General features: G+C 44.1%; 1 protein-coding gene across 1 annotated transcript in view; it reads left to right on the top strand.

Annotated features, from left to right (window-relative positions):
- Window positions 1–911: 911 nt before the first annotated feature.
- Window positions 912–14190, top strand: part of PROSER1 (proline and serine rich 1) — a 66547-nt gene continuing 53268 nt past the window's right edge. The window contains exons 1-6 of the mRNA XM_078878568.1: window positions 912–1260; window positions 3490–3555; window positions 4049–4117; window positions 4709–4803; window positions 6423–6516; window positions 7704–7805. Coding sequence (XP_078734694.1) covers window positions 1216–1260; window positions 3490–3555; window positions 4049–4117; window positions 4709–4803; window positions 6423–6516; window positions 7704–7805 — 471 coding nt within the window. The 5' untranslated portion in view covers window positions 912–1215. The remainder of the gene's footprint in view (window positions 1261–3489; window positions 3556–4048; window positions 4118–4708; window positions 4804–6422; window positions 6517–7703; window positions 7806–14190) is intronic.

Below are 14190 nucleotides of genomic sequence, written 5' to 3'. Positions count from 1 at the left end.
ATCTTAGGTAAGAGGAACGGCTTCGGCTAAACGCGAGGAGGGGGCGGGGCGATTCACCGCCCCACCCCCCTCCGAGCGGGCGACGTCACTGCCAACTTGCAGTTACGGGGGTTAGAATATGGGGTGGCGAAGGGGGGGAAGGGGGGGTAGGAGGGGGAAGGGGTGGGTGGGAAGTGGGGTCGGTAGAAAAAGGGAGAGGGGTAGAAAAAGGGGGGGGGCGTTGTAGAAAAAGGGGGGAGGTAGAAAAGGGGGGGGGAGAAAAAGGGGGGGGGTAGAAAGGGGGGGGGGGGGGTAGAAAGGGGGGGGGGGTAGAAAAAGGGGGGGTAGAAAGGGGGGGGGGGGTAGAAAAAGGGGGGGTAGAAAGGGGGGGGGTAGAAAAGGGGGGGTAGAAAGGGGGGGGTAGAAAAAGGGGGGTAGAAAAGGGGGGAGGTAGAAAAGGGGGGGGGGTAGAAAAAGAGGGGTAGAAAAAGGGGGGAGGTAGAAAAAGGGGGGGTAGAAAATGGGGGGGGGGGTAGAAAAAGGGGGGGGGGGGTAGAAAAAGGGGGGGGGGTAGAAAAGGGGGGCGGTGAGAAAAGGGGGGGTTAGGAAAAAGGGTGGGTAGGAAAGGGGGGTAGAAAGGGGGGGGGGTATAAAAGGGGGGAGGGGATAGAAAAGGAGGGGCGGGGGGGGCAAGGAGGGGCGGGGGGGGCAAGGAGGGGCGGGGGGGGGCAAGGAGGGGCGGGGGGGGCAAGGAGGGGCGGGGGGGGGCAAGGAGGGGCGGGGGGGGGCAAGGAGGGGCGGGGGGGGCAAGGAGGGGCGGGGGGGGGCAAGGAGGGGCGGGGGTTGAACTACTTTCCCTGACAAACATGGCCGCCGCGGGCCTCATCCCCACTCGTTCGCGAGCCACCTCGACCACGCGCTTCTGTCTCGCGTCGTTGGCAGCCGTCGTTTGAAAGCCCTCTCGGTCCCGCTCGCGAATCGCGCGGTCCGCGCTTTAGTCGCAACAACAACGTCAACAACAAGAAGAGGTTTGCGCAGTTGTTAAAGTGGCGTTATATCCGCACCCGTCGGGATATGTTCACGTTCGGCGTTTGCCGCGTGATGCGAGCGTGGGTTTTGGCATTAAAAACCTGAGGTGGGGTTTTTTGTAATCGTTCCCCCGAGTCGACATTGTTAACAGTCTTCTAAAACACGCAGTGTTGTAATGTCTAATAAGCTTTAAAAGCCACCCAAGCGATGGATTCCACTAAGTACGAGGTCGTCCTGGACGAAGTGAAAAAGGCAAGGAAACCTATGTTCATGTGCTGCTGCTGCTATCCTTTCACCATCGTCAGGGTCTATCCACTGCTGCCTTCTCTCGCAATCCTCTTGTATATAATCCACCACAGCACCTGTTATTTCATCGCTCCCATCTCCGACAGCGAACTCGTAACAACTTGGTGACAGCCACGTTGGCCGAGGGGGGACGTGACGACTTAATCACATCGTGTTGTTGTTGTTCCTTCCTACCAAGCTGTTCAATTATCAACATCACAGGTTGCGATGTCGTTGTTGATGATGATCGCTGACAATTGACCATGCTTTGATCACTACCACTGTACATGTTGTGCTCATTGAGCCAGCTTAAGGCACTTGCTAATCCACACTGATGTGGATCAACCGAGTTATGTACAGGGTGGTCAAGATGGCCCGTGACACCCAATTACTTGACCTTTGCATAGTCATTCCTGTTTTATATAAACTGTACTCAACAAATGTTACGTTTTAGAGACTTATTGCGGGTCACAAGACATCTGGACCGCCCTGTGGATGATGATCACTGGCTTGTACGTGTTGTGCTCATTAAGCCAGCTTAAGGCGCACTGGCTTATCCACAGTAATGTGGATAAACCGAGTTGATGTACATTGTGGTCTAAATATGTTGTGACCCCCCAATTAATTGACCCCGAACATCTTTTTTAATTATTTGCATATTCATGTATGTTTTAAATAAACTTTCTTTTAAAATCAGTTTTAGAGAATTAATTGGGGGTCACAAGACATCTGGACCGCCCTGTAGATGATGATGTGCTCATTAAGCCAGCTTAAGGCGCACTGGCTTATCCACAGTTAGGTGGATAAACCGAGTTGATGTACATGGTGGTCTAAATATGTTGTGACCCCCCAAATTAGTTGACCCCGAACATAGTTTTTCATTTGCATATTCATTTATGTTTTAAATAAACTTAAAAAATGTGTAAGTTTTAGAGAATGTATTGGGGGTCACAATAAATCTGGAGCACCCTGTATACGTTTGGGGGCAATGCAGCAACAATGAACTGTTGTACGACTTCACTTGGACCCACTTCCATCCACCCAGCACCTACGGATCGCGAGGGATGGCGACTGCGTGGGGAAGCATTCATCCAGAAGTGGATAAACAATAGCTTATTGATGGTGATGACTGTGCTTATATATTCCCAGTTGCACTGGTCTGTACTGTGTTCAAATTGCTCTATGTGGTATGTACTGTTTTGTCTTCGTGGTGTCTTGTCATATCTGCTTTGGGACCGTCCATAAATGACGTCACACACCTGGGGGGGGGGGTGGGGTCAGACATTTGTGACGATGTGTGACGAGGGGGGGGGTGAGAAATGTGACGTCACATCAAAATGCGCAACTTTAAATAAATATAGACAACACCTTCTGCTTAATTAAATAGACTTTTTAATAAATGTTTTCTCCTACAACATCAGAGTGCAGCGCCACATTAAATACGCACTACAATGACAATAGTTTAAAGCGATTTGAAGCATGTTATATTTTTTTTTGGGGGGGGAGGGGGCAGAGCTTTGTAACGTCACATTTGAGGGGGGGGGGTCTGACTTTTTGTGACGCCGTGTGACGAGGGGGGGGGGGAGTCAAAAATTGTCCAAAATCGCGTGACATCATTTATGGACGGCCCCTTTGTGATTTTTGTTTCGACGTGACTTTATTGTGCTTCTGTCTAATGTGACGTTTGTGTGCAGTCTGCCTTGTGTGTCGAAATTGTACTCTTTTCTTTTACTCATTCGTCTGTACTGCCTCGCTTATCAATCTCAAGTCGATCTCGTTTTTTTTATCGTCGGCATCATCCATTGCGTTTCCTCTGCTCCATATCCGTAAAGGAAATCAATACGTAATGCTGCTTTATTTGAAATAATCGATAACCAATTTGGTGCATGTTTAATTTGCATAAGGAAGTTTTACTCAACCATCAGTTTTCTTCACATTGCCCAGTCGCATGCAGTTTGGAGATGCGTTTTCGAGTATTCTGCATGATATCCGAGCGAAACGTCACACATAAAGCTTCCCGAAGAAGCTCGCGGAATATGGCTCCAAACATCGGACGTCATACTGCGCAACGCACATTAACAGCTCCAAAAACACATTGGAGAGATATAGAGTACAACCGCGAAAATCAAAATTGCTGCTCGCATGTCAACAAAGTCTGTGGTTGCTTGCTTTCTCTCTCTCTCTTTTTGCCCACAGGGGGTTTTAGCGGAGCACAAGCTGAAGGCTGTGGCGTGCGTGCAGGGATTTTTTTCCGGAGAGCAGGTAGGTGATTGGCAAGAATAAAGGAAACACAGATGGAACAAACACACACGGTTTCCGTTGTGCACTAGGAGACATAACGCATTCAAATGGCCAGATTTGTATTCGACTAGTCGTGGATTTACAGCGAGATTTTAGTAATTAAGTTTTTTATTGATTAAAAGTTAACAGCCCACTGGCATCTATGTACCAAGGCAGTTTAATTTTATGGCAAACTCACCGTGCTTGTGACCCAATCTCTCACGAAAATAATATTTTTTTTAGTGACATGGTGCGATTACATGTTTTGAATTAGTTGCGCTTTTGCTCAGGGAATTGATGTAACGCTCAATGGCATTTTATTGAAATTATATCGATCCATAAAAGCGTTACTAAACAATCTGGAAGTTCAATTCATGTGATGCGGTATCTGCTTACCCACTCGCCCATTTACATCTGCGCTCGCAGCCACTAACCCAATCGCTCAATAACTTGACTCGCTCTATTTTTCCTGCAGGTTGTTCGACTTCTCAAAAGCTTCCCCGGTGCGGAATGTCAACTGAAAGCACTGCGCATTTTACAGCAGGTATTATTTTTGTTACACAGCATAACTCCAGCTTGCCAGATTCTGCATTTAACCTTACTTATTAAAATGTCAATGAACTTTGGGGAAAAAGTAAGTGTTTATCATAGACTAATGTATATTTTATGTACCGTTGATTCATTTTGTATAACGTTTTTTGTATACTGTCCCTCTTAACAGGGATGTGTCATTTCTTGACTCAGGGTTGGCAGTGGAGATGCTCACTGCCTAAGTTTGTAAATGTTGTGGCTTGGCTCTCCAACACACCGGTGTGCTGTACTAGTGACGAATTGGCATGTTCTGTTTACGTGACAACCCTTACTAGTTGGCTGTGTCGGGTGGTGGCGGGTTTTAACGACACATATATTTACGCGATCTAACCCAAAACCTCTATTATGGATGCCTAATGCTCATTGGAGCGTGTGGAGTTATTTTAACTTTTACATTAATATAGTGCATTGTCAGCTTATTGTCCGTTTAGTTTGCCAAGCAGTGTTGTTTATGATGCTGTTATTTCTTAGTTATGTTCTTCATCCCAACCCCTTTGGTGTTTCTTCTTTGCTGACCTGCCAATGCGCGTTTGCGTTTCTGCAGAAGATGTTCGCTCTCTCCACGAATGCTGCCGTCTCAATTTTGGGCGGCTTCACGTTCAGCAAGGACAAGGTCCACGCTTTGGAGGTCATCGCGTCGTGAGTGCTGCATGCACGCTGCACACCCTCACCTGCTCGCCCGGCCACTTGCACACAGTGCATACATTCATAAAATGTGTAATGTGCGTGATTTTAACTTAACTCAGTTTTTCTTCCCATGCTGATGACATAAACGTACGTTATCAGGAACAGAATAAAATTACTTTAAGATTGGTAACTTTAAGATTGGTAACTTTAAGATCGGTACCGAGGCTCCCACAAGACAATGCAAGAGGGCATGCATGTGGCACAGTTTGGCGCCACCTATCATAGTGTACAGTTGTCCCACTACAGTTCTCTGTGGTGAGTACAATGTCTCTTAAAAACAACAGTGCTACTACGCCTCTCCAAATAAAATTATCGCTAACCACTTGCGCATTCCGAGAATTCAGCTTTGAACGGGACCCCCCTCTCTGCAACTTGCAGACATCTTAGAATGGGAAAGGGTTAAAAAAAGGACATTCACAGGCATTTGAGATTAAAGAGGGAGAAAAGTGTTCAGATGCTGACAAAAGGTCAACGCCGAGGTGCGCAGTTAGGGAGGAAGTAAATTCCAGACGACTGGAGCTGTGACAGAAAACTGACGTTTATTGCCTTGTCTGGTTCGACAGACGGGCTTGACATAAGTGGCCCAGTGTCACAATGTAATTGTACCATTTGGTTGTTATTCCTAATGAGGTTATTGTCATTGTGAAATTGTTGCCATTTAATATGAAGAATCGCCAAAAGGTGCAATTTAGTAGTGGATGAAATAAAAAAAATAATTTGACTTCTTTCATGGAAACCAGGAATCTTGGTTTAAATTAGCGTGTTTTCTATGGACATTGCCTCGGCTGTCAAAAATCACATTCCTCTATTTAAATGAATGAGCATGCCACTAGATGGCGCTCTAACCACGCTTGAATTTCATTCAAGTGAATGGCGATGTTACATGGTATTCGCTCATAGATTGCCATCATTGCATGAATTGCCCACATTGGATTTGTGGAATTCAAATACAATTCCTGCAGGAATTGCACTGGTATACATACATAATTTACAAGACACACACGTGAAATACAATGTACACAACACATTCAACTCAACAGTCGCACACGTTCTTTTCTCAATCCACTTCTGCATGAGGGCCTCTCCCCACCGTACCGGTCATGGAGGTTATTTGGCCACATCACCACACTGGTCAGTGTGGGTTGGCGAAGATGGGAAGCATAGATGTGGGAACATAGATGTAAAATCCAACAATGGAATTTTCTGCACTAATGCCTGCCACATAGCTCCCCAGCCTATAACAACCGGGTTTGTACAAGATCGTCACCCATTCAAGCACCATCCAGGCTCAATATCAGGGTTAGCTTCTGAGATCTGACAAGATTGGGTGCATTGTGGGTGATTTGGTCTTGGGCAACACGCATCACATTCCCCAAATACAGAACATGTACACACTACATATACACTACACACTATCCCCAATATGCGTCATACACCTCAAATATACAAACACAACATATATCACATGTGCAGTATACAGTATTTATTTCACACAAGTAAACTACATCGCATGTGGCATTACTGATTTGTTCATTCATATTTTGCTCCATGTCATGCTCGACTGTCCGCAGGTCCATTCGCAACCCACTAAAATCGGCTCCGCTGGAAGATCACTTCCGCACATTCGCAGACGAGCAGAAGAAATGCCGGGCCATTCTGGAGCAGGTGATTTCGCCGTGTGTTCGTTTAATCGTGGCGATGCTCTCATGTTTGAATTTGGCTTTTAATTGAAACCTGAACATTGAAGCGTCTCTATGCGTATGTGCACGTGTGTGTGTGGCGAGTAGGGGAGTGGTGGTGTAGCGGTGAGCGTGCTGCACTACGAACCCAGCGCCCTGAATTCGATTCGCGCTCGCGGCCAACACCAGTGACAATTATCCGAACCGGTCATGGGCCTCCCCTAGGTCGACTCAGCGGCAAATGAGTACCCGGTGTGATGTGTAAACATCATGTGTAAACATCACCACTGGCGAGACAAAGGCGGACAAGCGTGGTGTTGGCCACCCATTCCTCTCGTGTGCCGTGCCGGCCTCAATAGGTGCTGCTCGCCAACTGCACTTGTCCCAACAGTCTGTTAAGGCTATTTGGGGGATCTTTGTTTTTTGTGTGTGACGAGTGGTAGCACAGAGGTTAGCTGGCGATGCAACGACTTGTGGGACCTGCATTTGGTGTCCGATCATAAATGGCGTCTGTATCACAGGAGTACTTTCACCTGTCCATGAGTCAATTAATTCTTAAATGAACACAATGGTTAGCTCGCTACGCCGCATCTCCAGGGACTTGGGTTTAATAACCAGTTATGGCTAACATCAAAGTCCAAATGGTACCCCAACCTGTTTTGGGCCTTCCCTAGGCTGACGAGGCTTAAAGCAAGTACCAGGTGTACTCTGTGAACATGATCACAGGGGAGAGTAAAAGGTGGCTGGCCTGGCCACACCCACTACCCCTTTGGGCACCGCGGTGGCCAGATGTTAACTCCCTCGCCAGGTATACAGGAGGTCGGGGGTTCTATCACCATCCCTAATGCCTGTATATTTGGGGTTTGCATGTTCTCCCAGTGGTCGCGTGGATTTTTCTCCGGGTCCTCCGGTTTTATACTCCACATTTAGAAACATGCGTTTAGAGTATTTGGCTGCTATAACTTTTCACATGATTAGCCACTTCGTTGAGCTATCATTTGTGGCCAGGTCTTGGGAGGCCAGTTTGGTTTCTGGTCCAGCATGGCAATAGCCAGTGGAAACCACCCATACCACAAAGCCCCTGCGTTCGCTCAGCAAGGATGTGCCATTGTAAAAAGGGGTATTGATGTTTGGTTCGTGTACATATATATATTTGTGTCTGTGTGTGTGCAGGCATCACGGCTGGGTTGCCGAGCTCCCATGCAGTCGTACAGCGGAAACTCGGGGAATCCCTACCCTCAAGGTCGGCCCAGTCGCTCCAATCCCCTCTTCACGGTACGTGGGCCTCAGTGCGATACCCATTATGGGTATCGCTTTGGAAAGTGACTAGATTATGAGTAACATTTTTTTTCTAATTTAGAACAGTTTAAAATTTTTCTCAACAGAAAGTACCTAAAGAAGAAATAAAAGAAGTGGGAAGGGGAGTGTGCCAATGTAAAAAAAAACATTATTTGAATATTTAAGACAAGGTATGTGCAGCATAAATAGTAGAATTACCAAAGAAATTCCTACTGCATTGTGGAATGCAATAGTTACATGTTTATGACAATGACTACGTGTGCACGTACGTACTGTCCATATGTAGTGCATTATTTACTTAACAGTTCTTAAACAATCCATCAAATGTTTCGTTTTCATCAGTCATTTGTAATTTATGAATATTAGAAACACATCACATACTAATGTACCCCTTTACGAACAGAATAAGCAAGACTGAACAAACTAGACAAAATATAAGACATCACAAACGAGACATGACAAAAAGACAACAATCTAATCTTGAATCGAATAATAATCCCAAGTGATGAACAATTCATTAAATAATTGGGGAGGTGGATTACTATATCCATCTTTAAATGTATAATGTATGCATGCTTTTTGTGTTTAGTTTGTTATCCTTACCCCGCACCTCCATTTAGCACGGTTGGCTACGTACGACGCGAAAGAAGTTCACCATACTTACATGTGAACATGTGTGTGTACGTTTGCATAGTCTAATTAGGTGCTCGCCAAGACCACTTGGCCCCTCAATGTATGGCTATAGGGCAGTGCTTCTTAACCTGGGGTACACGCACGCCCTGGGGATGCGAGATGCCATTTATGGGTGTGTGAGACACGCCATTTTTTTTAGAGGGTAAATCTTCAAAACACAAATTAAGCATGGGCACGCAAGTACAACTACTTTGTTTCATCAAACCTATGTATTTATTAACATAAACAAATTTAACGATTGAGAACCAAAGGTTAAGAACCACAGCTATTGGGAATCGTTGCCTTAAGGATGTATTTGTGTGCATGTCCACACAGTTGTATGCGATGAAACATGCTGTGGACAGGCATGTGCTCTCAGGCTTTTATAGTTTCCCTCTGTTCCCACATCTCCACAACCCCCCTCACTGTCAGCTCAGGAGTGTTAAACAGGTAATGAATAAGACACCAAGCTGCCTCTAGCTGAGTGTTTAAAAAAAAAAACACGAGGTGCATGGCTTGGTTTTTTTGTTATTTTCTGCCAAATTTGAGAGCAGCCATCAGCACTCGCTGGCTGGTCAGGTTGCATTGTACTGGTAGGAACCTCCTGGTTCCACCAGCCCACAGGGGATTATTGTGTCCATCCGTCGTGCATCCAAAAATGGGTGAGGCTGGGTGGAGAGGGGCTGCGTGGGGAGGGGCTGGGTGGGGAGGGGCTGGGTGGGAAGGGGAGGGTGGGGCTGGGTTACCCTGGCCATTGACCGAGCAACCCAACGTTCCTACCAGCTCCCTCCGCCCTCCGCAGGAATGTGTTTTAAATGATGAGCAATAGTTAATGAACGCACACACGAATACACGCTAGGGTTGCTGCGATATGGCGATACGCACTGTGATGCGTCGTACAACACAATATCCACTATTCTCATAGCGTGCATTTTGCTAAATATTGTCACAACCTGATGATTGTTGTTCTTCTAAGTTCGTCTTAAATATTTACTAAATAATAATTGAAGTTCGCAACAATTGCTATTACCCATTACATCTGTACAATATATTATAAAACATTTTCTGAAGAAATAAACTGCACGGCGATCATAATATGAAGCCATCAATTTCTGACGGCATGTTCTGATAAGCATTATATGTTTATTGCAAAGTTACAATGCTTTAAAAGATTTATAGCAGGCTTAAGTAAAGTGAACTGCAGTTGAATAATTCAGTCTTTATTTGCACTTCAAGTACATTAAAGCACAATAACAAGATGATAAAATAAACTAATATAGTAACTGTCATGGCATTGTGAAAATTATCACTGTTAGAATGAAAACTCTGCCAGAGAGCCTATTAATCATAGATCATTAACTCGGGTGTGTTAACAACAGGCTTGGGAAATCGCATTAATAGAAATGCAAAACACAATTATTAGGGTGTACCCCTCCGCTATTAAAAGCATGTAAGTAAGCCACATGTTGCATGTCCATTTCAAAGAGTTAAAACACGTAAAATGTAACTTTGTTTACAACCACTACGGCAGTGAGGAGTTACGCAAGCAAAGTGATGAGTTACATCAGAATATGTGTTACATAATGAAACACAGTTTCTTGAAAACTAAAGGGTTCCCCAAAACTTGAAACCCCAGTATGGAGCAGGAACTGTTTGCAAATATGTGAATCCAATTTGGCCTCACAGCTGCCTGTTGAAAAGCATCACGTAATTAATGTGTGATTTTTCCAAACTTGTCGAAATAAAAAAATGTTGTTTCAAAAGCATACTACTGCCAATGCTATCCAAAAACTAAGGATACGGACAGTGGTATGTTGAGCTACGTGGTAAAGTTTCTAGTGATTTAAGGCGGGTTTTCGGAGTTTTTAACAAGTCTTCCCAGACGAATGGACATTATTTTCATGGTATAGCATGCACTTCAATCATTCTCCTACGTATGGCAGGATGCAAAAGCAACATTTTTGACATGTGCTATAGTTGAATGCCAAGTTTTCTTTTCAATCAATCTAAGGAGGCAATCGACTTTGTATGGATCACAGCCATAGCATTGAAGCAGTGATGGGAGAGTATAATCACAGGGTTACGTCTTTACCTTTTATTACGACATTGCTATAGACCAACTTGGAATATTAATTCTAGATTTGAAGCTTTCGTGACTGCAAGGATTCATATTCTTAGGTTTTTTCAGTAAAGTCACGTAGGTAAAAAAATAAAATTAATAAAAATAAAATAAAAATCACGACGTTTCGGAGGCAACACAAGCTTCCATCTTCAGGTGGAACCGCCACAGCACGACTGCTGCATCAAGTAAGCATCAAGTAAGCATCAAGTAAGATGCAGCAGTCGTGCTGTGACGGTTCCACTTGAAGACGGCAGCTTGTGTTGCCTCCGAAACATCGTGATTTTTATTTTATTTTTATTTTACTTTTATTAATTTTAATTTTTTACCTACGTGACTTTACCGAAAAAAACTAAGAATTGGAATATTAACTCATAAGAAACTTACGAAGTATAAGAGTTTTCATGGCGCTGTTAGATAACCAGGATATAATGCTGGATTACGGTAACCCCCTTTACTTTGCGCAATGTGGTGTTGTTTCACCATGCGTGTCTGTGCACGTTTGTTATCAAACAAACGTCTGAAAAAATCTCTTGGATATGTATTTGCAAAAAAATCTCCAAGAGCGTGGAGCGAAACATTAGACAACATGCGGTACAACCTGAAAAATGCATCGGAGAGCTCTACATCGCAATCGTTAAAATCTATGCAGTGGCAAATGACTGAAATTTCCATTTGCAATCTGGCATAGATATTATTGGGGCCCTCACCATTTTGCTTCACAATCAACAATTTTTATTTTACGTGGGGTTTATTCCAAAGTGGCTAAAGATTTTGGGTTTAAGTTTTTGGACTTATTTTTTTGCCTAAGGCTCAGAACCAAACAATAGGCGTTCTTCTTGCAGGGTTGCACGGCCTCGTGCTTCCGGTGGCACGTACAAATGAATGCAGATTGTCAGCACATTCTTTAGAGAAGGTTGATGGAGGAGCTGTTTGCTAAGCTTGTGAATCGAGCGCAAATTATGATTACTGCTGTATTGTGGGAGGGTGGCAGGTATGCATTTGTATACCATTGAACAAAGTAAACAAATACGTGACTAAATCCAGCTCTTTGGAGGCATGGTTGGTGGATCGTGAATAGATAATTGTGCACTGTCAATCTGTTAATCAAGGGGAGGCGTGTTGGCGAGATGTTAACTCCCTCGCCTGGTATACAGGTGGTTGGGAGTTCGATCCCGACCCTGATACCTGTATATTTGGAGTCTGCATGTTTTCTCCGTGATCGTGTGGATTTTGCTCCGGGTTCCCCGAGTTTTTCCCTCCACATTTAGAAACATGCGCGAGTATTTGCCTGCTGTAAATGTCCACGTGATAAGCCACTTTGTTGAGCTGTCGTTTGTGGCCAGGTTGCTTCTGAAAAAGAGCTCTATAGCTCCAGTGGGCCTTACCTTGTAAAATCAATAAAAAAATTGTTTTAGTATCTTCTCAACTCCATGGTGGCCCAGAGATGGTAGTACAACAAGTGGGTTGCCTAATTATTTTAATTCTGAGTGTTACCTCCTCATGTGAGGGGTTTCTTTAGGTACTCTGGTTTCCTCTCGTTTCCACAGCACATTGAAATTAGCCAAGCTTCATAATACAGGACCCGTCTGAAAAATGTATCTTGAGATTGTCTCTCTTTTGTGGATAAGAGAGCTTTATCGTTATCGTCACTACCGCTCCTTCAAATTAAAATCTACCACATGGTGTGGATTATGATCATCGTGGCGATGACAAAATGTGTACCTTGTGAACAAAAATGGAATGCCTACGAACGTCTTTCCCCTGGGGGGATGGAGCGATTAAATCAGGTTGTGTAGGTGCTAGGTGGAATCGTATATTGTAGGAGGATGATAAATAACGATGACGTGGTAAATACCCTCTATTAGCTCAGTGGTTTGGCAGCATCCACATTTCTGCAAGGCAGTGTGTCCAAGGATTGGAGAGAATAAAAATGCACCGGACTGAATTAAAGTTTCATCTCCAATACCGGAAGGCATGCGTTGCCTGGCAGGAGCTCAAAATATGTGTTCTTAAAATAATCGTTTATAGTTCCACTCCACTGCTGGATGAAATGTTTCTTAGTCATGGGGATCGTTTGACCATACCTTACCACACTGGTCATTGTGCGTGAAAGGTTATAATTTAGCATCGGTGTCATCTTCAGATAATGCATAAATAGATTATGCAGTGGGGAAAGGATTTTATTCATTTTCCTAGCACTTTTAAGAGATTAATACCATATTCTTTGGTTCTTTCAGTAAAGTCACATAGGTAGAAAAAGACAGATGCTTGTGTTGCGAACGAAACGTCATGATCTATTATTTTTTTCTACCTACGTGACTTTACCGAAAGAACCAAAGAGTATGGATTCCTGCAGTCACGAAAGCTTAAAATCAAGATAGATTAATACCATTTTAAAAACCCACGTTTTTGAAATATAAATGCACGTAGAAACATTTCTTTTGCATGTGAGGATGTTTGTCACTTTACCTGTTTTGTCAATCGACATGCCAAGTGTGGTAGTGTAAACTATGGCGACTTGCACTTCTTTCAAGATGTCTGACCAACATGGAAGAGTAGGCCAACAACACCCTCGATGGGCTCAATGGAGCTCACTCCAGTGGAGACCATTTTGCCCGCAGTGAATTTGAGCAAGGGATTGCAGGGCTGCACCTTTACATTTTTGTGCATCTTATATTTTATTTTGCGTGGTGTGTACATGTGCTGTCGTGACTTATTGTCTGCAGCTGAACCAGCTGCTTCTCACGCTAAAAAGAAGATTATGCTGCAACAATAACTTGCGTCCCATAAATGTTAACTGCCCAGGTTTATTGGACAGAGGTTTCAAAACAGCCTTGACATAAAACGTCACAAATACAGAACTCCTTAATTATACACCAGCATTGCATGACCCACAATTTTCCCAATTGTGCTCATTGCACCATGTCACGAGATGGACCAATCCAGTCGGGTTTCTCGCAAAGTCTTGGCAACCCTTGTCACTGGAGAACGAGCCACGGTAGCCGGGAGTGACCATACATCTCCGAGGTCATAGCGCGGAGCTGATGCTATGGAGATCCTGGGTTTAAATCCAGGCAAGCCGCCCGTGATTAAACCGGGTTTTTTTTTCCTGTCGCACGTAGACTCTCAGCCCGGTTACCAGAAACTGCACCAAAAGAACCATTACATTCAATTTTGTTCTACGATTAATTTGGCTAACAATTACATATATTGCTTGGAATAACAAACAAATGAAAACAAAAAGCACAAGTGCAGAACCATGACGTGTGCAAATTTGTTACACACATGTAAATGTTGTGCAGATCCTGTGCTGATCCATGCATTAAAATCCACAGGTATGCCCAGACACACACTCGGAGGTTGTCATTGGTCATTTTGCACACATGATTTGTATGGCAACTAAAGGAATTTTTCTTCTTTTCCGTGTGACATTTATTTCTATTTGAAAGTTGTACAAAAAACACAAAGTAAGACAAAGTTGATACTGTACACATCCTTTTTACCATAGTTTAGACCCGGCTCGGACTGGTGTCCCATGTTCAGTAGGGCCATTTTTTATCATGCAGT

Source organism: Lampetra fluviatilis, chromosome 51 (genome assembly GCF_964198595.1).
Source record: "Lampetra fluviatilis chromosome 51, kcLamFluv1.1, whole genome shotgun sequence".
Classification (NCBI taxonomy): Eukaryota; Metazoa; Chordata; class Hyperoartia; order Petromyzontiformes; family Petromyzontidae; genus Lampetra; species Lampetra fluviatilis.
This window is presented reverse-complemented; position numbering and strand designations above follow the sequence as displayed.